General features: G+C 45.9%; 1 protein-coding gene across 3 annotated transcripts in view; it reads right to left on the bottom strand.

Moving 5' to 3' along the window:
* Nucleotides 1–8,074, bottom strand: part of LOC129711284 (SH2 domain-containing adapter protein F-like) — a 284,291-nt gene extending 276,217 nt beyond the window's left edge. Inside the window, exons 1-2 of one of the 3 annotated variants that reach the window (XM_055658828.1) lie at nucleotides 7,188–8,074; nucleotides 6,579–6,898 (exon numbers count right to left, since the gene is read on the bottom strand). In XM_055658828.1, the coding sequence (XP_055514803.1) occupies nucleotides 6,579–6,869 (291 nt within the window). In that variant the 5' untranslated portion in view covers nucleotides 6,870–6,898; nucleotides 7,188–8,074. Of the gene's footprint in view, nucleotides 1–6,578 lie in introns of all 3 variants that reach the window. The other 2 variants (XM_055658827.1, XM_055658829.1) reach the window with 2 other exon arrangements.
* Between the last annotated feature and the right edge of the window lie 18,789 nt (nucleotides 8,075–26,863).

The following is a 26,863-nucleotide window of genomic DNA, read 5'->3' as shown; positions in this document are numbered from 1 at the left end:
AATTCAGCTCCAATTACCTCTTGTTTGCAGATGACACCACTGGGGTTGGCCAAATCATGCACAATGATGAGACGGAACTCTGGAAGGAAATAGAGAACCTACTGACATGGTGTTTAAGAAAAAACTGCAGCATGGTGCCAGGGAAATAACCTTGCCTTCAATGTCAGCAGGACGAAGGAGCTAGTTATTGACTTCGGAAAGCATGGTGGCGTACATGCCCTAACCAGCAACAATGGTGAGGATGTGGAAATAGTTGAGAGTTGAGAGTTGAGTTTTGGCATTAATATTATCAACGATCTGTTGCGGGCCAACTGCATTGATGCAACAGCCAAGAAGGCACACCAACGCCTCCCCGAAAAGACAAGTTCATCTGGCATGTCTCCAGTGACTCTTACAAACGTCTACAGATGCACCATAGAAAGCACTCTGTCAGGCTGCATCACATGTTGCTTTGGGAACTGCTCTGCCCAAGACCACAGAAAAAGCAAAGAGTTGCAGATGTAGCCCAGTCCATCACATAGACCAGACTTCCCACCATTGACTCCCATCTACACTTCACACTGTCTTGGAAAAGTAGAATAATCAAAGACTTGTCCCACCCCAGTCATTCCTTCTCCCTGTCCCTGACCAGCAGAAGGTACAGGCTTGTAAGTGCGCACCACCAGACTCAGGAACAGCTACTTTTCCTCCGTTATCAAACTTCTGCACAGTCTTTCCATAAGCTTGGGTACTGTACAATTCACCTCTACCCCGTTGTGGACATTGGACTTTTGCTGACAATGCACTGCCTTGCTAATGAGAACTATGTTCTGCACTCTGTATCTTCTCCTTTGCTCTATCTATTGTACTTGGGTTTGAACTGATTGTATGTATGTATGGTATTTCTGATCATTTGGATAGCATGCAAAACAAAGCTTTTCACTGTACCTCAGAACATGTGACAATAATAAACCTAAACGCCTTGCTAAAGTCCATATAGATAACATCCATTGCATGATTTCTCATGTACAAAGCCAGGCTGACTCTCCCTAATCAGGCTGTGATCTTGAACCAATCTTGTTCTCAATTAGACCATTGAACTGATAGTTGACTTCAGAAAGGACAAGCTGGGGGACCATGGACCTGTCTTTGGCAGGATAGGACAGGACACAACAGGGCCATCCTGTATGAGAGAGGGTCAACAGCTTTGGTATGAACGACACATTATCTGATGATCTGTATTGGGTCCAGCAGATTGATGCCATCATCAATGCCTCCACTCCCTTAAAAGTTTGAGGAGATTCAGCAAGTTGCTGAATACTCTATTGAACAAATGTACGTTGGAAAGGACTGACTTTTTGTATTACACCCTGGTACAGAAACTCACACTGAGGTTCTATAAGGTGCTGGTAAGGCCACATTTGGAATAGTGTGAGCAATTTTGGGCACCATATCTGAGGATGTGCTGGGTCTGGAGAGGCTCCAGAGGAGGTTTACAATAATGATCCCAGGAAGAGTAACCTATGATGAGTTTTGTAGTACACTCGGCCTGTACTCGCTGGAGTTTAGAAAAATGAGGGGGGGACTCATTGAAACGTACGATATAGTGAAAGGCTTGGATAGAGTGGATGTGGAGAGGATGTTTCCACTAGTGGGAGAGTGTAGGACTAGAGGTCATAGCCTCATAATTAAATGACGTTCTTTTCGGAGGGAGATAAGGAGGAATTTATTTAGTCAGAGGATGGTGAATCTGTGGAATTCTTTGCCACAGAAGTCTGTGTGGAGGCCAAGTCAGTGGATATATTTAAGGCAGAGATAGATAGATTCTTGATTAGTTCGGGTGTCAGAGGTTATGGGGAGAAGGTAGGAGAATTTGGTTAGGAGGAAGAGATGGATCAGCCATGATTGAATGGCGGGGTTGGCTTGAAGGACCGAATGGCCTAATTCTGCTCCTATCACATGATCAAATGCTCAAGAATGAAGGAAGCCACAGTAAGTGGTGGATATCGACCATTCCATCGGGGCACTGACCTCCCCACCAGTTGGGATCTACAGGAAGCACCGCCTCAAAAAAGCAGTACTCAAGAATACTCAAAAAGTATTATTGAAGACCAAAATGGGCCTGGAATCGCTCTCTTCCAGCTGTTACCATCGGAAAGAAGGTGCACGAGCCCGGAAACAATTCCCTGTAGACGCAAGCTTGTTGCCATCAACCACCATATTGTGAGCCATCCTGCACAACCCCATCCAAAGACCTGCCTCAACCCTACTGAACCACTGTAGACCTTGCACAACTCGGGTTACTCTGGGCACTTTGTCTTAGTTAACATAGAAACATAGAAACATAGAAATTAGGTGCAGGAGTAGGCCATTCGGCCCTTCGAGCCTGCACCGCCATTCAATATGATCATGGCTGATCATCCAACTCAGTATCCCGTACCTGCCTTCTCTCCATACCCCCTGATCCCCTTAGCCACAAGGGCCACATCTAACTCCCTCTTAAATATAGCCAATGAAGTGGCCTCAACTACCCTCTGTGGCAGAGAGTTCCAGAGATTCACCACTCACTGCGTGAAAAAAGTTCTTCTCATCTCATCTTAATTGATACTTTATTATCACATGTGACATGTCACAGTGAAATTCTTTGCTTTGCACGTACCTTGTGTGCGGTATCACCACAAATGGGGCACCGATACAGTTACTGATGTATTCACTAGTCCCCAATGGCCCCTCTTCATTCTCCCCCCCGCCCCTATCATGGTCTAGTTTACTGATGTGAGTTATTAATAATTTATCACCTATTATTGTTGTTGCTGTTGTGCATGCAACACGTCTGTAAAGTAAGTAAGAATTTTATTTTTCCAGTTCATATCTGGTACCCATGACAAACATACTCTATTCACTCTTGTTCGGAGAATGAGGAAAGCAACAGGAATACACCCAGCAGGACACAGAGTGCCGGGATAACTCAGGGTCAGGCAGCATCTCTGGAGGACATGGGTGGGACCTTTTGTACATTTTGGGTTGGGACCTCCAGAGATGCTGTGGGAAGGAAGTGCAGGTGCTAGTTTACGCCGAAGATCGACACAAAATGATGGCGTAAATGAACGGGTGAAGCAACATGTCTGGGGAAAAGGAATAGGTGACGTTTCGGGTCGAGACCCTTCTTCAGACTGATTTTAGCTCAGATCGAGCTCTTTGGGCTAAAGGAATCAAGGGATATGGGGAAACAAGCAGGAACGGGGTACTGATTTTAGATGATCACCCCTGATCATATTGAATGGTGGTGCTGGCTCGAAGGGCTGAATGGCCTGTTCCTGCACCTATTTTTCAGACGGAAGGAGAGGGAGTCTGAAGTAGGGTTTCGACTCGAAACGTCACCTATTCCTTTTCTCCAGAGATGCTGCCTGACCCACTGAGTTACTCCAGCATTTTGCGTCTGTCCTCCAGAGATGCTGCGACGATGCGCTGAAGAACCTCAGCACTCAGTTTTTCCACTCAGGATTCCAGCATCTGCAGCTGCCCTGTGTTTCTATTCTCAGCAGGAGATGGGAGTGGGAGAGCATAGCAGTGGGAATCAGCAGGGCTCTCGCTTAACTTTTTTTCCCTGTTGCCAGCCGGGCAACCACGGCAGCTTTTTAGGTTGCCAAATGACAGTTTAGGTGGTCATATAAGATGGCTTGCATGACGCGTGCTCGGACGAAGTGCGTGGTTACCAGTCGGAATTATGCTCAATGAAGCATTCATATATAATTTCTGCTTCAAATAAAGTCACAAACTAACAAATTCACCAATCAAGACATGACATATATACCACAATGACATGCAGCAATATTATAATACAGTATCTCAACTCTTTTTACACATTGCAATTAATGCAATTTTTATTATTTCTTTCAACTTCCAAACAAAAATGTGGTTGGATTATTCAGCATATGATCAACCTGTATCAATAAATCCTGGACCTTGATAACATATATGTTTAACCATGCACAGGAGAGGAGGATAAGAAATTAGAAAGGAATCGACCTTGAGCTGATGGTGGGGGGTGGGGGTGTTGAATAAGAAAAAAGAAAAGCTTTATCGTTTCATGAGAAACGACGAATTAGTAAACCTGGGCTAAAAGGTACTCAGCGGGAGAAGCAGACATTTAATACAATTCTGTCAATTAACGTACAATTTTGTCTGCTGTATGAAGGGGAGTCTAAAATGCAAAGATATTAAGTGAAGATAAGCATTTGCACAAGAACAAAACGCATATCCTGAAGAACAAATTACAGTGGCAAATGGCTTTGAAATAAAAAATTACATTAATTAATTGCTTTTCTAAGTGTGTTGCCTGCCTCAATAATGTCATGGCTCCAGGTGAAGATTTGGCGAAATTATTTGAGGATTAATATGCAGCAACTGTTAAGCTGTGCAAAAGTGCATTAAGTTGTATTTAATACCTTAACGTGACACGTAGAGAATACAATGGGGTTTTTTTTTTTGGACAAGTCTGTCACTCAGGCAGTAGATAAAGGACGTTAAATTGATCATTTACAAATGCCTGCAGAACCTTGCAATTGAATAGCAGCAGCCTTACACCTCTCTCCCTGGCCCCAGTTGCTTGGGCATGTGTTCTGCAAGTAACATGTTTCCCTTTCCGTCCTTCTGACAAAAGACTCCATTCACACTGTGTTCGGGTCTGCAGAGCTCGTACGAGTTAAAATGAGACGGTTTTAAAGCAGTCGTGTAATCCGAGCATTTTCAGTTATAACACTCAATAAATTAGGTCATTGAAAGGCAATTAGTTTCAGAATTGTTTTGACTGTTCTCCTCATGCCTCCTGAATGTACAGAGTTGTGAGGGAGGGAGGGAGGGGAGCACTGTGCTGTGTGTGCCACCCCCCACACTCTTTCCACATGTGATGCTGTTGTGAGGGGTGGCCAAGTGGAGTGAGTACAAGGGAAGGGTTTGCACTTGTGGAATCAGATCTCCCCCCCCCCCCCCCCCCCCCCCCCACCCATCCCATCCCCCATCACTGCCACGACCACTCTGTCACACCCTTTACCAGCAGGGGCGAGATGGAGCGAGGGAGAGGGATGGAATGGAAGAGGCAAGAGAGAGGAGGCAGGAGGGAGGGCAGGAGAGAGGGTGGGTGGGAGCGAGGCGATAGATAGAGGGGGAGAGGGGAGAGAGGGAGAAGAGGGAGAGAAGGGGGGGGGGAGAGAAGGGGGGGGGGGGAAGGAGAGGGGGGAGGGGGGGGGGGGGGAGGGAGGGAGGGGGGGGGGAGAGGGGGGGGGAGGGGGGAGGGGGGAGGGAGAGGGGAGGGGGGAGAGAGAGAGGGGGGGGAGAGAGAGGAGAGAGGGGGAGAGAGAGGGGGAGAGACGGTGGAGAGAGAGGGGAGAGAGAGGAGGGGGGGGGGAGAGAGGGGAATGAGGAGGGGGAGGGAGGGGGGGGGGGGGAGAGGGGGAAGGGGAGGGGGGGAGAGAAGGGGAGAGAGAGGGGGGGGAGAGGAGAGGGGGGGGGAGGGAGGGGGAAGAGAAGAGAGAGGTGGGGAGAGGGAGGGGGGAGAGAGGGAGCGTAGGGGGGGAGAGAGAGGGGGGAGCGAGTGAGAGGGAGGGGGATGTACAAGAAAGGGAGGGGCAGAGACAGGGAGGGAGGGGCGAGAACGAGGGAGGGAAGGGAGAGGGGCAGAAAGAGGTGTACAAGCGAGGAGAGACAGTGAGTCAGAGAGCGCAGGAGAGGTGTAAAAGGGGTCAGAGAGAGCGAGGAGGGGTGTAAGGTCAGAGAGAAAGGGGTCAAAGAGGGGAGGGGAGGGGGAGAGGCAGGGAGGAGGTGAGAGGGGAATGAAAAGGACGATGAAGCCGGGAATGTGTGAGCTGCCTGTTTAACACCGTGTGCCCGCTAACACGGGACCGCGGAGCTATTGACCGAAGATAGACACAACAAAAGCTGGAGTAACTCAGCGGGACAGGCAGCATCTCTGGAGAGGAGGGGTGGGTGGCGTTTCTGGTCGAGACCTTTCTCCAGACTGGATGACTGTAGAGTCAGGGGAGAGGGAAGCGAGAGATATAGACGGTGGTGCAGAGAGAGATGAGCAACTAAGGAGGCGAAAGCCCGACTGCCAGGCGGGTGACAGACAGGTGCCTGTGGAGGCCACACTGTCCACACCGGGAACTTTCCCCTCACACAACAGGCACAAGGAGGTTGTGGGCTTTCAAGGCGCTGTGTCCGCCCGCTAGAAACATAGAAACATAGGTGCAGGAACAGGCCATTCAGCCTTTCGAGCCATTCAATATGATCATGGGCTGATCATCTAAAATTAGTACCTGCTTGTTCCCCCATATCCCTTGATTCCTTTCGCCCAAAGAGCTCAATCTGAGCTAAAAATCAGTCTGAAGAAGGGTCTCGACCCGAAAGGTCACCTATTCCTTCTCTCCAGAGATGCTGCCTGTCCCGCTGAGTTACTCCAGCTTTTATTTTTAAATGTCTGGCTAAATCTAACGCTCTCTTGATAAAACATCCAGTGAATTGTGGGGAACTTTCCCCATTACACACAGAAACACTGTGGAGGGGGTGGGTTGCAAGGCGCTGTTTTAACTCCGGCTACTCACAATGTCGCCTTTGCCCTTGGTCTCCTCGCCGCCCAGTATCTTGGCGCGGCCGCCTAGCTCGGTGCTGTCCACTTTGATGAGGCGATGTTTGGGGGAGACGTATTTGATGTCGGGCGAGGCGGGCTTCTGGTTCTGGTGATGCTCGCCCTCCTCGTAGGGGTCTTCGAAGTCCAGGTTCCTCTGGGCTCGGTAAGCTCGCAGGATCTCGCTCTCGCTGTAGTCGGGCTTGGGGGGCTGTGGCGGGACCCTGCGGTTCCCGAAACTCAAGTAATCCTTCAGCCACCGAGCCATTGCCTGGCGCCTGGGAGGGGGGGAAGCCGCTGTGAAATCCAACAACAGCGGCGTTAATTTCACTGGAAATGTACAGCCGGTGTCCCAGCGCCCGGGAGTCCCGTTCACAGCGCGGAACCTCTCTGCCAATCCCACTAACAATCGAAACAGTTCTGCTCAAAAAAGAAAAATCCTCCACTTCAATTGTTTTTATTTCAACTTGTTTTTAAAAAATCTTTATCCCTCTCTCACTTTCAACAATAGGCAACCTTTAGCTGGGAGGGGGATAATCAGTTTAAACAGCCTCCAAACAGCGTGTTCAGACGGAGAGTTGGTTACCTGCTCGCTGCCGCTGTTTGCAAGTAATGTGACGATTTGCATCCACCTCGGCCCTTCGTGGCGTGAATCTCTTCCACTGAAATCCAGGAAAAAGTCAAAAACGCGCTGTTTCCCAGACTTGTGTGAAGTGGATGTTTGTGTGTGAGAGAGAGAAAGAGAGAAAACAGCGGGGCTGCGCAATCCCAAACAGCTGAATCAAACGCGGGCTCCCTCTCTCTCTCTCTCTCTCTGCCCCCCTCCACCCCCCTCTCTTTCTCTCTCTCTGTAGCTTCAAGGTGTGAAATATCTAGCAGCAACAACCCAAAGCACAATCCCCGCTTCGCAATCTTTTCCCTTAAAGGGAATGAACGCCCGCTCCTCCAGGCAAATGGCTCTGTTCGCCGACACAAAAAGAAAACTTCAGCCACAATCCAGAAGCGAAAGCCATTTGCAGCACCCACGCTCTGAGCTTGGTTGGAAATGGGGCGAACTCTGCAAGTGTATAATCCTCCACTTCCAACCGCGACCAAGGTCCGAAGATCCGTCTCGGCCCGAAACGTCACCCACCCCCTGCTCTCCAGAGATGCTGTCTTGTCCCGCTGAGTTACTCCAGCATTTTGTGTCTATCTTCGCAATAAAGACTAAGTCTGGGGAGACGTCGTCGATGTGAAATGTTAACTGTTCTGTTCTGTATCCCCAGCATTGTGTGCTTTCTTTGTGGCTGAATCTTTCAGCATCAGATGCCCGATTGTCAGATCCACCCCCAAGCCACATGGAGCTGTGGGGAAAGTGTCATTTTCCACGCAGATGTCCCTCAGCTGGTAAATGAGTGCTGTAATGATGCTGTCTTGCAGATGGCATTAAGATGAAGCTGAGTGCTTTAAGACTCAGTCCCTGTACAAAAGTAACTAGCTCCCTAGGTACCGCTCTTCGTTCCTCCCCCAAGGAACAACAGAAATAGATTAAATGGTTCCACTGCTGCCCGTGGGGTCTTTCTATTCCCGAAATGGTTCCCCTACAACAAAAGCAACTACAGTTTAAAATAAAAGGGATTCTTCTCTCGATAAATTTTGGAGGAACTTCTTTAATCAGAGGGTGGTGAATCTGTGGAATTCTTTGCCACCGAAGGCTGTGGAGGCCAAGTCAGTGGATATTTTCGGAGGCAAAGATAGATAGATTCTTGATTAGTACATTTTTACAATGTGGGAGGAAACCGGAGCATCCGGAGAAAACACACACTCAGTCGCCGGAAGAATGTACAAATTTCACAAAGAGGGCACCCAACATCAAACCCAGACTTCTGGCATTATGCAGCTGCGGGTCAGCTGTGCCACTGTGCCACCCTCCAAACTCAAGAACTGCAGATGCTGGTTAATACACAAAAGGACACAAAGTGCTGGAGTAACTCAGCAAGTCAGGCAGCATCCCGGGATAACATTGATAAGTGACGCTTTGGGTCCAAATCTTTTTCTCCAGTGATTTTAGGCTTGTGGTGGTTGAGGGGGGGGGCTTATCGGTTTTATTTGATAAGCAAATGTTTGGAACAACAAAGGTCAGAGATAAGAACAGAAGGTGTTAGACAGGTTTGATGAGTTTTGGATTGTGGAGCCAGAGGGAGAAAAGTAGCAGAGTGGGGGAGGGGGGAAATTGGTGGAAGGCTAGGTGGGGCTTAGAGGAGAGAAGGGGGGAAGGTTGGAGGTGGGGTGGGAGGTTATTTAGAGGTTACGTTACATTGGAGAATTCAATGTTCATACCGTTGGACTGTACGCTACCCAAGCTCCAGCTCTGGTCTTCGTCATTAGCGCCATTGATTCATAATCCCCATAATTATGTATTTATATATTAGCAGCAACTTCCTTCATGCTTCACATAATTGACATTCAAAGGTGGGTGAAGTGTTTCCAACGACAGTATGCACTCCAAGCGGGATTCGAACCCACCTTCCCCCAGCCGAACACTTAGCCCATTGTGCCATCTGTCGTCCACCTCATCTCTGTATGACTCGGTGACTTTCCACCTCCCATTCCCCCTTACCTGCTCCTTCAAGTTTTTGGTCATCTTCCCTAATATCTCTACACCAGTAACAGTGTAGAATGGAAAAATGTCCGTTAGACAACATACATAAAATGGCGGATTGAAGTAAAAGCAGAAAGTGCTGGAAATGCTCAGCCGGTCAGGCAGCATCTGCGGAAAGAGAGACAGAGTTCATGTCCCCGATAGAAGATCCTTCATCAAAAATGGCAACCTTACTGTGGAAGATTTGTATCAACTTTAATTATGTTTTTGGTTCATGCAACATCACAGCTTGGCAGGAAAGAGGAAGATTGGAACCGGTTTTTTTCAGTTGAGGCCAGAAAACGGCAACCTTACTGTGGAAGAACCTTTTTTTGAATCTCTGGGGAAGTTGAGGCCGTTGGCTATACTTTAAGAGGGAGTTATGTGGCCCTGTGGCTAAGGGGATGGGTATGGAGAGAAGGCAGGTACGGGATACTGAGTTGGATGATCAGCCATGATCATAAGCGGTGCAGGCTCGAAGGGGATGGCCTACTCCTGCACCTAATTTCTATGTTTTATGTTTCTTGTTAGCCTTTGCCTTTGAATATATTTGGTAGAGCTCTCTATACCCAGAGTAGGGGAATCAAGAACCAAAAGACATGGGTTTAAGGTGGGATGGGGAAGGATTTAACAGGATCCCGAGGGGCAACTTTTTCACACAGAGGGTGGTGGGTATTTGGAACGAGCTGCAAGAGGAGGTAGTTGAGACAGGTACCATCACAACATTTAAAAATCATTTAAACTGGTACATGGTAGGAAAGGTTTAGAGGGATATGGGACAAATGCAGGCAGGTGGGACTATGTATTTGAGGCAAGTTGGGCCGAAGGGCCTGTTTCCACCCTCCGCTGCTACTGCTACCTCCAATCCCCACAACAATTCCCCCTCAGCTTTTGTTTAATCTTCTTCCATCACCATGATCTTAGGTAAAACATTCCAGATCTCAACAACTCAATGTGTAAAGGTTATGTCTTCTCATCTTTCCTTTGGCATTGAATGCCTGTCTTGCCACTGGAAGCAGTTTCTCTCTCTTTTGTTTTGTCAACAGGTCAAGACGGGAGAAGCAATTTCACGGAGAGATTGCCCTGGGCCTTGCAACAACGCTCCAGCTGGGGTCAGTGTCCACACAATTGGGACTATTGTTTTACAGCCATGGGATCAACAGCGGGCTTACTTGTCAGCTGCCCTAACTGATGTCAAATACCTGACCCTTACTGCAGCCATTGACAATATGGGCCTCCGCAAATATGCAGGCACCGGTTCGCATTCTGACGGGCAATGCAAGATAGGACAGGAGGTAGTACTGTCCAGTGGACTTTTGTGACTTTGTCGGCGCCGAAACATGGTGACACGTGTGTGTTGATTAGGTGAGGTCCACGACATGATTTTACCAGGTTGCATGCAAAACAATGCATCTCACTAGCAAAGAGGGACCAGTCGGAGGGGGGGGGGGGGGGGGGGGGGGGGGGGGTGGAGCCGAGGGGGGGATCTGCTGTGGGGGTGGGGGGGGGGGTGGAGGCTGCTGAGAACAAACAGGGACCTGGGGGGCGGGGGGGGGGGGGGGGGCGAGGGGGGAGGGGTGGGGGGGGAAGGGGGGTAGGCTGCCAGGAACAAAAAGAGACATGGCGGGGCTGGGGGCAAGAAGTAAGAGAGTCCATCATATGGACTATATTGAATACTTTTGTAACTTAGTCGGTGCCCTGTACGTGGCGACTCTTTGCATACTAGTGCACTGCGTGCAAAACAAAGGACTTCACTGTACCAAGTACATGGGAACGGTAAAGTATCATTCAATCAATCCATCATCATGATTCATTGATATCCTGGGTGCCCCGAGTCTGTTCCCCAAAGCTCAGATGTCAGCAGCCCAGCACCTGGTGAAATGGAGAAAACAGGACACACAGCTCGGAGACTTGAGTGGGATGCATATTGCACCTTGTGACTCTTGCAGAAAGCTCCTGGTGATTCATGGTAATGTGGTTTGTTATATTAGCGTATTCAGGAGCTAAATTGCTAATCCCTTGAGGTGAATCATTTATGAATCTGTTCGATGTTCTTGCATTGCATTATGGTGGCGCAGCAGTAGAGTTGCTGCCTTACAGACCAGAGACCCAGGTTAGATCCCGACTACGGGTGCTGTCTGTACGGAGTTTGTACGTTCTCCCCGTGACCGGCATGGGTTTTCTCCGGGCGCTACCGTTGCCTCCCACACTCCAAAGACGGACAGTTTTGTAGGTTAATTTGGCTTTGGGAAAAATTGTAAATTATCCCTAGTGTGTGTAGGACAGTGTTCGTGTATGGGGATCACTGGTCCACATAGACTCAGTGGGCCAAAGGGCCTGTTTCCACGCAGTATCTCTAAACAAAACTAAACTAATTGCATTACTTATGAAAAGGGAAAGCTGCTTGAGAGAGAAGAAGAGAACCATCTACAGTATAATGTATCCACAGAGATGGTCAAAGAGAACATTGGTTTCAATGCAGAAGCAAAAACACACGTGGACTCACTCCGCCCTCTGGATTCAATATTCAATTCAACAATTTCAGATAACCAGCCTTTCCCTGATCATTTCTGATGTAAAATCACCCACCTGCAAATATTTCTCTCCCACCTGCTGAGTATCTTTGGAGAGAAGGAATGGGTGACGTTGTGGGTCAAGACTTGTTCTTCAGAATGCTCATTCCTTCTCCCCACAGATGCTGGTTGCCCCGCTGAGTTACTCCATCACTTTGTGTCTATCTTCGTTTTAAAGATAGTTTCAGTTCCTTCCTACACTGCTGAGTATCTCGGTCGGCATGGGCAAGTTGGGCCGAAGGGCCATTTTGCATGGTCTGTGGCTCTATTTCCAGCATTATCTTTGATTTCAGGTTGCCAGCAGTTGCTGTTGTGCAGCTCACAGTTCCAGCATTGTATTTTGTTTGTGCTCTCTCCACGACCCTCATTCATCTCCCTCTGTTCACGCTCCTCCAGAAAGAACAGCTGTGATTAACTAGCATTAATCACTATCTCTTCAAAGTTACCAACAGCTATTCTGTCATCTGGACAATAAGTTCATGTTCATAAATGATTGGAACAGAATTAGGCCATTCGGCCCTTCAGGTCTACTCCTCCATTTAACAATGGCTGATCTACCTTTCCCTCTTAACCCCATTCTCCTGCCTTCTCCCCATAACCTCTGACACCCGTACTAATCAAATCATAATCTCTTCGCTATCACAGTCATCCTCATTGGCCGCTCCACCCCTTCCCTATTCTGCAATTTAAACCATGCTTGTTATCTCACTTTCCCATTTCTCGTGAAGGGTCGCTGACATGAAAATGTAACTTTGTTTTACTCTCTCTACAGACATTGTGTATTCTCAGCATTTCTGCTTTTATAGTGAAAGTCTGCAGAAAACTAGAAATCCAAAATGAAATAAAATTAATTAGAAATACTCAACAGGTGAAGCAGCATTTGTGAAGACAGAAACAGAATTAATACCTCGGGTTCATGACTGCAGATTAAAACATTATTTAAACTCTATTGTCACGTGTACCGAGGTACAATGAAAAGCATTGTTGCATGCTAACCAGACAGTGGAAAGACTACATAATTACAATCGAGCTGTCCACAGTGCACAGATGCATGATAAAGGGAATAATGTTTAATGCAAGATAAAGCCCAGTAAAGTCTGAATGAAGATAGTCCGATGGTCTTCGATGAGGTAGATTGTAACTCCGGACTGCTCCCTGAGGTAGAAGGGTCTCGGCCCGAAACGTTGCCTATTTCCTTCGCTCTATAGATGCTGCTGCACCCGCTGAGTTTCTCCAGCATTTTTGTGTACCTGCTCTCTAGTTGTTGGTAGGATGGTTCAGTTGCCCGCTAGCAACTGGGAAGAAACTATCCTTGAATCTGGAGTTGATCATGTTCACACTTCTGTACTTCTTGCCTGAAGAAGACTGAAGAAGGATCTCGACCCGAAACGCCATCTATTCTTTTACTCCAGAGACGCTGTCTGACCCGCTGAGTTACTCCAGCTTTTTGTGCCTATCTTCGGTATAAACCAGCATCAGCAGTTCCTTCCATCACATGTAACTTTTGCCTGATGGGAGAGGGGGGGACGAGATCAATGAAGCTCCTGACTGAGACAGACGAACAACATGATCTCTGAGCTGTTCACTTGGCACAAAATGCACATTATTTTCAAAGCCTTTGAAATTCAGATCAGTTGTTCCTCCCTGTTTTTCAGTCTCTACCACTTCTGTCCTGACAATGCCACTATCCACACGAGTGCTCACCTTCCAGTTCAGTTCATCGATCTACCTACCTCACTGTCCTTCAAAGATTGCAGCTTGAACTGCTGGGCATTCCCAGCATCTCGTGCCCTTATACATTAGATATTAGTTTAGTTGCGTTTAATTTTGTCACATGTACCTCGGTACAATGAAAAGCTTGTATTTCTTGCGTGCTATCCAGTCAACGAAAAGGCTATAGATGATTACAATCAAGCCACCCACGGTACACAGATACAGGATAAAGTGTACATCATTTGGTGCAAGATAAAATCGGATAAAGTCCTGTTAAAGATAGTTCAAAGGTCTCCAATGAGGTAGATGGGAGGTCAGGACCGCAATCTAGCTGGTGAGAGAATGGATCAGTTGCCTGATAAAGGCTGGGAATAACCTGCCCCTTGCTTCCCCATTGCTCCAAAGGAGATGTGGAGGATCGGGGAAAGAATTGGTTGACGTGTTTGAAGTAATAATTATTGTCAAACGTGAAGCTTTCTGAAGGATCAAACAGTGGAGGCCGGTTTCTGGACACTTTCAAGAGAGAGCTAGATGGGGCTCTTAAAGATAGTGGAGTCAGGGGATATGGGGAGAAGGCAGGAACGGGGTACTGATTGGGAATGATCATCCATGATCACATTGAATAGCGGTGCTGGCTCGAAGGGCCGAATGGCCTACTCTATTGTCAAACGGAATAAGTTTTCAATAGGCGACAGAAACAATTTAGTGTAGAAAGGTGGGTAGGGAATTATATGAGACACATTGTAAAGCTATGTTGGTCACCGTTGGTGATCTTTGTGCATCAAGTGGTAGCCATGGGATAGAGGGTTCATAAACGTCCTAGAATGGATGTCCACTTCTCGGATAGGCACAAAATGCTGGAGTAACTCAGCGGGACAGGCAGCATCTCTGGAGAGAAGGAATGGGTGACGTTTCGGGTCGAGATCCTTCTTCAGCTGCCCCTGGCAGACCCATCATTTCTGCTTCTTCATGTCCAACACATTTTGTCCACCTCTCCGATTCATTGTCTCAGCTGCATCCATTGATTTCTGTCGAACATGCCCCAATTTACCTCAATGTCCCCAGGAAAGGAAAAGATAGGTTCCAGTTCTTGATTGTTAATCTATGTCTCATCCTGGGATGTATGTATTAGGTTTAGGTTTGTCGGTCTGAAGAAGGGTCTCCTCCCAAAATATGACCTATACCTTTTCTCCAGATTTGCTGCCTGACCCGTCGTGTTATTCCAGCTATTTGAGTATCTCTAGGTATTGGTTAGAGTTAATTATTGTCATGTGTTCTGAGGTACAGTGAAAAGCTTTGTTTTTGCATGTTACGCATTTAAATCAGATATACCAAACATAGAAACAATCGAGTCAAATTCAAGTACAACTCAGGTAGAGCAAAGAAGATACAGATTGCAAAATATAGTTCTCAGCATTGGAGCACATCAGTTGCTTAGACAAAGCCCAATGTCCACAATGGGGTAGAGGTGAATTGGACAGTGCCCAGTGTATGGAAGGATTGTTCCCAGAATATGGGGAAGTCCAGAACAAGGGGTCACAGTTTAAAGCTAAAGGGGAAATCTTTTAGGACTGAGATGAGAAAAACATTTTTTTACACAGAGAGTGGTGAATCCCTGGAATTCTCTGCCACATAATGTAGTTGAGGCCAGTTCATTGACTATATTTAAGAGGGAGTTAGATGTGGCCCTTGTGGCTAAAGGGATCAGAGGGTATGGAGAGAAAGCAGGTACAGGATACTGAGTTGGATAATCAGCCATGATCATATTGATTGGCGGTGCAGGCTCGAAGGGCCGAATGACCTACTCCTGCACCTATTTTCTATGTTTCTATGTTTCTAACAGAATGGAAGTAGTTGTACCTGAGTGAGCGTGGTGCTGCGTGCGTTCAAGGTTCTGCAACTTCTGCTCGACGGGAGCAGGGAGAGGAAGAATGATTGGGGAGGGACAAGTCTTTGAATATGTGTTAGAAGGAACTGCAGATGTTGGTTTATACCGAAGATGTTGGAGGCAAAATACTGTAGTCACTCAGCGGGTCAGACAGCATCTCTGGAGAAAAGGAATAGGTGACGTTTCAGGTCGAGACCCTTCAGCAGTCTGGTGAAGGGTCTCCACCCGAATCATCCCCAATTCCTTTTCTCCAGAGATACCGACCGACACACTGAGTTACTCCAACACATTGTGTCTATCTTAAGTCTTTGATATGTTGTTTGCTTTTCGGAAGCAGCATGAAGATTAGATGGAGTCACTGGTGAGGAGTCTGCTCTCCACATAGTTGTCTACGTGAAGCTGGAGAAAGCAAAGAGTGTATTGATTCCGAAAGAGATGCCCTTGCTAATATTTGAGTTGTTGACAGCACTCACATTCTGCATTTACACATGAAGAAAGCAGAAGCAACTCTCTCGGTCTGAAGGTGGAGTAAAACAGCGAGACAGGCAGCATCTCTGGAGACAAACATAGAAACATAGAAATTAGGTGCAGGAGTAGGCCATTCGGCCCTTCGAGCCTGCACCACCATTCAATATGATCATGGCTGGTCATCCAACTCAGTATCCCGTACCTGCCTTCTCTCCATACCCTCTGATCCCCTTAGCCACAAGGGCCACATCTAACTCCCCCTTAAATATTGCCAATGAACTGGCCACGACTACCCTCTGCGGCAGAGAGTTCCAGAGATTCACCACTCTCTGTGTGAAAAAAGTTCTTCTCATCTCGGTTTTAAAGGATTTCCCCCTTATCCTTAAGCTGTGACCCAAGGAACAACAAGGGTCTCGACATGAAACGTCACCCATTCCTTCTCTCGTGGTTTGTCAGTCTGAAGATGGGTCTCCTCCCAAAATATTACCTATACCTTTTCTCCAGAGATGCTGCCTGACCTGCTGAGTTACTCCAGCATTTTGTGTCTATCTTCGGTGTACACCAACAGTTCTTCCCTACACATTTTGTCTGCTCCACTGCAAAATCTCCTCAAGGTATGCCTACTTCGAAGAAGTTCTCCTCCTCTCTTTGACGAGAGTTCTGCAGCACCCTCTATCACTCCCTCTCCCCTGACCCTCAGTCTGAAGAAGGGTCTCGACCCGAAGCATCACCCATTCATTCTCTCCAGAGATGCTGCCTGTCCTCAGCATTTACTCCAGCATTTTGTGTTGATCTCCAGTACACTTGCTGTTTATTCAATAAAGACTCTTTCCGTGAACTGTGACAGACTCTGTGGAGATTGATTATTAAATCTCCCACTTTTAAAACGGAGAAGGACTTTTTTTTCTGATGAAGGGGTTTCTTAGGCCTGAAACATTAACACCATTTCTCTTTCCGGAGAATGCTGCCTGAGTGTTTCCAGTATTTATTACAGATTCCCAGCCTCTGCAATATTTCCGAATTTTATCTTGACGCCTTCTTCTGCTCTTTGAACCAGTCTCTGGTGTTGCAGCAACTTCCAGCTGGATAAAGAGACACAACAGTGGAAGTTATGATCGGGGGGGTGCATTCGTCGTGTTTCCTTGGTAATAAGCAAATTAAAAAAATGCAAATTTCATACTAACTGCAACTCTTTGGGAGGTGCCTGGATCATTCACGATAATAGGCTTTTCTAATGAGAACAGCTGCAGCAGAGAATGAGTGCAACGTCTGCTCTCTATCCCGCAGAAATATTATGTAAAATTATCAACACATCATCTGGAACCAAAATCAATTGTACGCCTGAAGGGTTTGTTGTGGAAATCTGAGTACTGAGCTGCCAATCAAAGGCGACAGTGCCACCCGGTGGTCAGTGCAGGAATGAATGCCAATGAACTAAATTTCGTCTGATCGGGAGTTCATAGGTGATAGGCACAGATTTAGGCCATTCGGCCCATCAAGTCTACTCCGACATTCAATCGTGGCTGATCTATCTCTCCCTCTCAACCCCATTCACCTGCCTCCCCCATAACCCCTGACACCTGTACTAATCAAGAATCTATCTATCTCTGCCTCTACATTGACTTGGTCTCCACAGTCTTCTGTGGCAATTCATTCAATTAAATCTCTCAAATCTAGTCTATCATTCAAATTTATTATGGCTAGTCTGTCATTTAACACCATCAAAAGGATGTACAGGAGGCACTGCCTCAAAAGGCACCTAGTGTCATCAAATACCCGCACCATCCTGGCCACACTCTCATTTCACTCAGACTCTGGTAAGAAGGTGTAGGAGTCTAAAAACCATGACCATCAGGTTCAAGAATAGCTTCTTTCCAACAACCATTAGGCACTTGAACACAAGAAAACACTGACTGAACTATAAACTATGGATTATGAGCTGTAGTGTAACACAGTGGACCAGTGGTAGAGTTGCTGCCTTATAGCACCACAGACTCGGATTTGTTCCTGACTATGGGTGCTGTCTGTAGAGAGTTTGTATCTTCTCCCTGTAACTGCGAGGGTTTCTCTGGGTGCTCCGGTTGCTTCCCACATTCCAATGACGTGCAGATCTGTAGGTTAATTGGCTTCGGTAAAAAAAATGTAAATTGTCCCTAGTGTGTAGGATGGTGCTCGTGTACGTAGGAGATCGCTGGTCGGCAGGGACTTGTTCAGTTGAAGGGCTTGTTTCCATGCTGCATCTCTAAAGTAAGCTAAAGTCAAGGACTGTCTCAGGTTGCACTAAGGACCTTAGGTTATTAGTATTCAGTAGTATTCAGGCTATTGATTTATTGATTTTTTTTGTATATTATATGTTATCTATGAGTATTGTGTTTGCAGGCTTGTTATGCTGTCTCAAGTAACAAAGTCATTGTTCTGTTGTCGGTACATATAACCATTAAAGATTTTTGAGCCTTGAAATCTCTTGGAATTATAACATTTCCAATCATTCTTTTATAAAATGAGTACGTTAAGGACTGAATTCTTTGGGGGGGGTTTCCGTGATAAACCATAAACCTTGACCGCAGAGACTAAATATAAAAGTCATCAGATGCCAAAATTTGCTTGCAGCAAAAAATAAACCCAGAAACCCCAAAAGCACTTTAACCAATGCCTGTTGTTTATAATGCAAGCAGAACCCTAACGTGAAGCATCATTTCAGTGCCTATCCCACATTTACTACAATGTCCATTGACTGGACATTTCCATTGCAGTTAGAACTATGAATGAAAGGTTGAAGCTTTCAGAACTTTATAAAAAACAGTGCGCACTTCTTAAATATGTTCACCTCAGGAGAAAAAATCAAGGCAGTAACCAGTAAGTTAATTTCATCTGTATAGATCATTCAGATCCTCAGGTTTGATGCCTCAGGATGGCACAGTGGTGCTGCTGGTAGAGCTGCTGCCACACTGCGTTGGAGACCTGGGTTCGATCCTGACCTGCAGTGCTGTCTATGTAGAGTTTGCAGAGAGAAAACCCAAGTGGTCAAAGTCAAAGTATCCTTTATTGTCATTCAGACCTTTCGGTCTGAACGAAATGTTGTTGCCTTGCAGTCATACATATAATAAAATAACAAAATCACACAATACACACAAATTTAACATCCACCACAGTGAGTTCACCAGACACCTCCTCACTGTGATGGAAGGCAAAAGTCTTAAAGTCTTTGTCTCTTCCCTCCTTGCTCTCCCTCTGCGCTGAGATGATCCAGGCCTCCGATGTTGTGACCCCACCGGGTGATGGTAAGTAAGTCCCGCAGCTCAACCGTGCTCTGCGAACGGGCCGGTTCAAACTCCGCGAGCCGGGGCGGTCGAAGCTGCCGAAGCTGCCACAGTGAGAACGGACAAACTCCGTACAGACAGCACCCATAGTCAGGATTCGAACCCGGGTCTCTGGCGCTGAGAGGCAGCAGCTGAACGGTGGTGCTACTGTACCACCCCAATCTCTCTTCAAAGACTGGAGATATTGTTGCTGAGCAGGGTAGAAGCAAGTAATCGAGCAAACGAGGCACAGTGGCGCAGCGCTGGAGTTGCTGCCTTACAGCACCAGAGACCCGGGTTTGATCCTGACTGCTGGTGCTGCCTATACAGAGTTTTTACGTTCTCCCTGCGACCACATGTGTTTTGCCTGGGTGCTCTAGTCCCCCCCCCCCACACACTCCAAAGATGTACAGGTTTGTAGGTTAATTAGCTTGGTAAAAATTGTAAATTGGCCCTTGTGTGTTGGATAGTGCTAGTGTACAGAGTGATCCCTGGTCGGCATGGACTCGGTGGGCCGATGGCCTGATTCCGCGCTGTATCTCTAAACTAAACTAAATTGATGATGATCATCACTCACTTCCATTAGCAGCCATAGCTTGATATCTGAAAACTGTCTGCAACTTAGAGTATAGACTGCGTAAGTAAGTAAGTAAGTAAGTAAGTAAGTAAGTAAGTAAGTAAGTAAGTAAGTAAGTAAGTAAGTAAGTAAGTAAGTAAGTAAGTAAGTTTATTGGCCAAGTATTCACATACAAGGAATTTGCCTTGGTGCTCTGCCCACACACACATGGTGAGATATCGTGATACCCACCCTTGAACCAGGCTGGGTCAGGAATGTCAAATGTCGCAGCTACTTGGAGAGTAAACTCACATGCGCGTTCTGCTGTGGAGAACTCAGTTGAGGCTTTAGAAAAGGAGTTCAAAATTACAGGCTCACTGTGGCGAACACACACCTCAAGCCTTCAGCATGTATGATGACATTTGAGACCAATTTGACACGAGCCTATTTGAGCTGAATGTTGAGGGAAACGAGTATCTGATAGAGTTGACCTTGTGAAGAAGTTGTCTGTGACAGATGCAGGCTAATGGGTAAGTATCAAACTGACAGGATGTGACTGATGGCGTCCCACAAGGATCTGTGCTGGGATTTCAAGCATTCACCTTATTTATAATTGACTGAGATAATAGCACTGGCTGACCATGTTTACACATGCACTGATCACATTAAGATTGGCAGCAGTGTAAACAGTGTAGATAAAAACAATAAATTAAGAAGGGTTGTAAATAGATTAAGCAAGTGGGCTTTAATTTTGTCAAACATATTGGATATGAATAAGTGGTAAAAAAATGAGTGGGAGGCTCAAAGAAACGTGCTGACCGAAGTTAACGACTCAGAAAATAAGCAAAAGGGACATAAGAAATGTTTGCATTCAAAACATTTTAATCTGCAAGACTGGAAGTGAAGTAAAGCCAGACTTCAGCTCCATAAAGCCCGAGGTAAACCTTACCTGAAGTACCGTGAGCAGTACCACAAGTGACCACACCTCATGAAGGACCTGTTCCCTTTCTCCAGAGATGCTGTCTGACTCACTGAGTTACTGCAGCATTTTGTGCCTATCATCTCACAAAGGGTATGTTGGCTTTTCATGGTGTTTTTTTGTATAACAGTTAAATTATGAGATGAGATATCACCGAGTTAAATTGTAATCTCTGAACGTTATAAAGTTAAGGGGTGATTTAATCAAAGTCTTCGAAAAGAACACATGGGGGAAAAAATGGGAAAAAACAGATGGGAAAAAATATTTCTGCCATTCGGAGAGTCTGCACAATGGGAGTGAGGATTATTCCCATAAAATCTGAGGTGAGGAATTACTTCCATGTATAAGAGTTTAGTTTAGTTTAGTTCAGAGATACAGTGCGGTAACAGGCCCTATGACCCAATGATTCCACCCCGACCAGCGACCCCTGTACACTAGCACTATCCCACACACGAGGGACAGTTTACAGTTTTACCAATGCCAATTAACTTACAAACCTGTACGTCTTTGGAGTGTGGGAGGAGAGTGGAGCACCTGGGGAAAAACCCATGCTGTCATGGGGAGAATGTACAAACTCTGCACAGACAGCACCTTTAGTCCGCATCGAACCTGGGTCTCTGGCGCTGTGAGGCAGCAACTCTACCACGGCGCCACCGTGCCACGCCAAGAAGCTTGTGGAAATTCAGCTCTCTCCTGCACAACACCAACAGTGATGTCAAATATTAATTCTAAAGCTGAAATTGATGTTGGTCTCATGACCAAAAGCATTAAGGAATTTGTGGAAAAGGAGTAAGGTCAGAGACCAGCCATGATCTCATTAAATGGTGGATCAGCATTGAGGCACTAATAAACTTTTTCTTGACTGTGTGTTCCTACATTTCCACGGTTGATGTGTGACATCGCCCTGCATCGCAGGAGGCTCTAGAATCACAGAGAAAATGCATATTCTCTACTCTGCTGACCTCTTGAAATAGAGGCAGAAAATGCAATATCTCTCCAGTAGTTTCCTACCATGGTTTCCATGACAACCACCTGCAATGCACTCCTGAGGTTAAAAGTTATGGTTGTACCAGGTGGTAAATTTTGGTGGGATTTGTTTAATGAGGCAGTAATGTCTCGCACATTGTTTCCTGCTGAGACTCTATTCGGAGACTTACAGCCTCATGTTAAGTCCTTCTCCGTCTCTCCTCTCTTAGGGTTTCAGCAGCTTGACCTGCTCTGTTCACTTCTGCTCACACTTCCGTTCATATTATATTCTCAGCTAGGTGATTAACGTTGGTAATAGAACTGTTGCTGAAAGCAAGGACCAATTGTAATGGTGTAACTCAGCAGGTCAGGCAGCACCCCTGGGGAACATGGATAGGTCATGTTTCGGATCAGACTGATCAGTCTGAAGAGTTGCTCCAGCACTTTGGGTATTTTTCCATGTAAACCAGCATCTGCACTTCCTTGTTTCTGCACATTGCTGAAAGCAATTGGTTTGTGCAGGAGTCTTGAAGTTCCCACCTGTCATACTACTACCAGCATTCTGAAACATCTATAGGCAAATAAAAACCTTGAACAAATGTATCACAAAATCCAGAAGACATTTAGCTATTATTATAAGTAGTTGATGATCTTTTTAGAGCGTTTGTGCACTGAGTACGTGAAGTTTTCTTCTTGCGTCTGGCATGCACGGCCTAAAGTTGTAGGACAACCTGTTCTATTTGATCTTATTTGATTGTGCACGCCAGGTTGATTGCATTCGTCAAAACAGGGCAGACCACGTGAAGGTTGCGATCTCCCACCCCAGTACATGAAGTGATGTGCTAGTGTAAGAGCGGGCATTCACTGGAGGTCCAAAAGTGAGAGTGCCAGCATTAAACGAGACTGACTGGCACCATCATCAATCTTCTCCGCTTGCTCCTGGAGGACACCAGCTGTGCAGGTGCTAACGCAGAACGCAGGCAATAATACGCCGTCTGCTGTAATTTGCTTAAAAAATCTGCAAATACCAGGGATGCCATATTTAGACCATAAATAGATGTTTTTAGTATAGAGAAAATGAATGATGTTGAGCCCAGTGTGTCGGGAAAAGATCGTACAACCCCACAATCTCTGCCCCACCATCTCAGCCCCGCCACCAACAAACTAAGGACCTAATCCCATTGGGTTTTTATCGTGTTTTAAAAAAAAATGTGTGCATATGTGTGAGTGTGCGTATGTGTGTATATATATAATATACAATATATATACAATTGCATTTGTGAATATGTGGATATATACACTCTGAACTTTTTTCTCTCTCGTTTATCATATTGTTTACACTGTACCATGTTTACATATTCTCTTGTGCTGCTGCAAGTTAGAATTGTTCTATCTGGGACATATGACAATAAAACATTCTTGACTCTCTCTCATGCATGGAATATTAATCTGTTCAGTGCCACCCTCGCATCATGGCCAGTAGTGAAAATAAAAACTTGGCAGTGAACAGGTTAAGTATAAGAACAAATTATCCATACCCACAAACACAAGGCAATGTTTATGGTCACCTCCTGACAGATTTTCCTCAACTAACTTTATCAACGCCTATACTTCCTCAGGCAGCTCAAAAAGTTCAGAGTCCACAAACACCTCCTGGTCCGTTTCTATCAATCCATTATTGAAAGCATCATCACCTCCTCAATCACAGTCTGGTACGGAAACACTGACAGTCACTCACTACACAGAATACAGTGCATTGTCTCCAAGGCCTCCAGGACCATCAACTCCCCCCTCCCCTCAATCCATTCCATTTACCTCCAACGTACCTCAAAACGGGCAATAAAGATCATCTCGGACCCCTCCCATCCAGCAAACCACCTTTTCCAGTCTCTCCCTTCAGGGAGGCGCCTCAGGTCACTTGCCACAAAATCCACCTGTTTTAAAAACAGCTTCTTCCCCTCAGCAATAAGAACACTCAATTCCCTCCAATGACAGACAACACTAAGGACTCTTGATGTATATAGTGTCTTGTCTATGGTCTTTGTCTGTTCTTTTGCACTATGTTCTGTTGGTGAGATTTGTGATTTGTGATGGGATATGGATGCACTTTATTACTATGATCTGTGTTGTTATATGTGTTAATGTGACTAAAGCAGTGTACCATCATGTACCGAACCCAAATACCACCAACCCTGGTTGTGTGGCAAATAAAGATTCTATCTATTAACTTTGACCCCCCCCTCTTCCCTTGTGTGTTTATCTTGCTTCCACTTAATTGCTTCAATGGCTCCCTGTGGTGGCGAATCCCACATTTCCATCACTTGGGGTAAAGGCAGTGGGCAGTGTATAGGAGGAACTTTGGCTAATCTTGCACCTCCTTACCTCAGGAGTCATTGTGCCCAATTATCTGATTCCTAGTGCCCAGGGTGAGATCAACTGAGCTCAAAATGAACCAGGTCCCTCCTGATCAATACCACCCTGTAAATCACTTGACTATTAGTTCAGGGAAGGTTCACTGGATTGATTCCTGGGATGAAGAATTGATTGATGAGACACTATTGAGCGGTTTGGGCCGATACCTAATAGAGTTTAAACGAATGAGAGAGGAACTTATTGAAACAGATAAAATCCTGAGGTGGATTGATGGAATAGATGCTGAAATGATGTTTATTCTCCTAGAGAAATCTAGAAAGACGGGACATAGTTCCGCCATAATTCAGGAGTTATCCAAGCCAGAGATGAGGAGATGTTTTTTCTCAGTCAAAGGGTTATGAATAAGAATGAGGCCATTCAGCCCTTTGTAGCTGGTCTGTCGTTCAATTACATTGTGACTGATTTTTAATTCTCGTGCCTTTTTCCAGCACTGTCTCCATGACTTTTGTACCCACAGTCCCTAGAAATCCATCCATTTATGTTTTCAAAGAAAACAATGAGTCCACAGCCCTGCAAGGATTGGGAATTCCAAACATCAAGTGAGGAGATTTCTCCTTATCACAGTTCACAGAATGCAGCCTGGATTAGAGGATAGACTTGGATTATTTTCTCTGGAATGTCAGAGGTTGAAGGGAGACGATAGAAATATATAAAACAATGAGAGTCATAGATAGGGTAGACAGTCAGAACCCTTTTTCCACGGGTGGAAATGTCCAACACTAGAGGGCATTAGGTGAGAGGGGAAAGTCTAATGCAAATGCACAGGGCAAGTTTTTTACACAGAAGTGGTGGGTGACTGGAAAGCATTGCCAGGTGTGGTGGTGGAGGCAGATACGATAGTGGCGTTTGAGGTTTTTAGATCTTAACATTGGAGTCGATCTCAGGCTTGGGATTGCTCCAACCGCGGCCTGCAGACTTTACCAGCGCGAGCCGAGTCGGGAAACTCCAACGATGCAGAGGTTCGACCAGCCCCGACACAGGGTTCGATCGTCCGGCATGGGGGAGCTGACATCCCCCCCCCCCCCCCCCCCCGATGCAGGAGCTGATTGCCCCGATGCGGAGGGCCCAAACACCGCCGGCTACGGGAGTCAAGATCATCTCATCAACAGAGGGCTCAAAGCCCCCGAGAACAAGGAAGGGAAGAGATTGAACTTTTATTCGCCTTCCATCACAGTGAGGAATGTGGAGGAGTCACTGTGGTGGATGTTTATGTTAAAATGCATTTTGTGTGTTTTGTTGCTTTTTATTTGTATGACGGACTTGGCAAATTAAATTCCTCGTATGTTGCAAAACATACTTGGTTAATAAAGTATTATTGTGATTGTGATTATGATAGATAGACCCATGGAAGTGCAGGGAATAGAGGGATATGGATCATGTCGAGACAGATGGGATCAGTTTAAGTAGGCATCATGTTCAGCACAAACATTGTGGGCTGAAGAACCCGTTCCTGAGCTGCCCTGTTCTACGTTCTATGTTTTAACTGGACTATCCCTTGTACTGCACAAGTGTCCCTGGTCTTCAACAACTCAGTCAGCTGGACAAGAATTATCTGTTTCTCCAACCACTCTTATAAACCCCAGAGAGTACAGTCCCAGTATTTGCAGAAGATAGACACAAAGTGCTGGGGTAAAACATCTCTGGAGAAAAGGAATAGGTGACCTTTCCCGTCATTGACCCAATGAGTTGCTCCACCACTTTGTGTCTATCTTCGGTATAAACCAGCATCTGCAGTTCCTTCCTACTCAGTATATGCAGTTTCTCTTCACATGGCAAGTCTCCCAAGCTTGTAACCAGTCTAATGCACTTCTCGATGTCAAGCACACCCCCTCTTATTTGCAGGACATCAAAATTGTACACAGTACTCCAGGTGTGGTCGCACTAAGGCATTATATGATAACTTTCTTATTCCTTTTTCTGAAATTCTTCGTCTTTTGATATTTTGGGGGGCTCTGGAGGCGAAATAATTGAACAATGTATAAAATTGAGGAATGTTTTGCAGTTTGCAAGGGAATCAAGAGTTACGGGAACAGAACAGATCAGGTTTTATTGAATCGTAGAGGCGACTGGAGAGGCCATATAATCCAATCCTGCTTTTATTTCTAGTGTTTTTGTGATTCCTATTAAAACAAGGAATGAAGAAGGGTCTCGACCTGAAACGTCACCTATTCCTTTTCTCCAGAGATGCTGCCTGGCCCACTGAGTTACTCCAGCATTTGTGTCTATCATCAAGGAGTGATGGCACAACATGTGTAAGGTGGGTACAATGTTATTGGGATGGGTTGGTGGGGAAACTGGGGAGGTGGGTTCAGTTCTTTCAGGACTATCTTTCAAGATGAGGAGGATAAATAAAGACTTGTGCAGGGTAAAGTACTGTGACACCTCGTTTTGCCTCTGTGCTTCTACTGAATGTGGCCACAGTGTGCTGGGTGATTTATAATATTGCCAGATTCAGTTACACTCCATAGCCCTGTTAGAAATTGGGTTGTCAGCCTGAAGATTGAAAGAGTAAATCACTTAAATCTATAACCGAGGACAACACAGAACGCTGTTGACGTTTTTCCATCGCATTTTTACAATTTGATTTCTCTTTCCTGTCGGGTAATTTCGTAATCATTCATTTAATATGATTTTTCAAAAGAAATATGCTCATTTAATGTGCTATGCAAGTGTGCGGCAGCCTGAAATTATAATGATTTGTAATTTAATATAGAATAGTCACTGCATTCAAAATATAAAGTAATCTCCAGTCTTCCTTACCAAAATG

This window comes from Leucoraja erinacea, chromosome 29, assembly GCF_028641065.1.
Source record: "Leucoraja erinacea ecotype New England chromosome 29, Leri_hhj_1, whole genome shotgun sequence".
Taxonomy (NCBI): Eukaryota; Metazoa; Chordata; class Chondrichthyes; order Rajiformes; family Rajidae; genus Leucoraja; species Leucoraja erinaceus.
The sequence above is the reverse complement of the archived record's forward strand: the minus strand, read 5'-3'. Positions and strand labels throughout refer to the sequence as shown.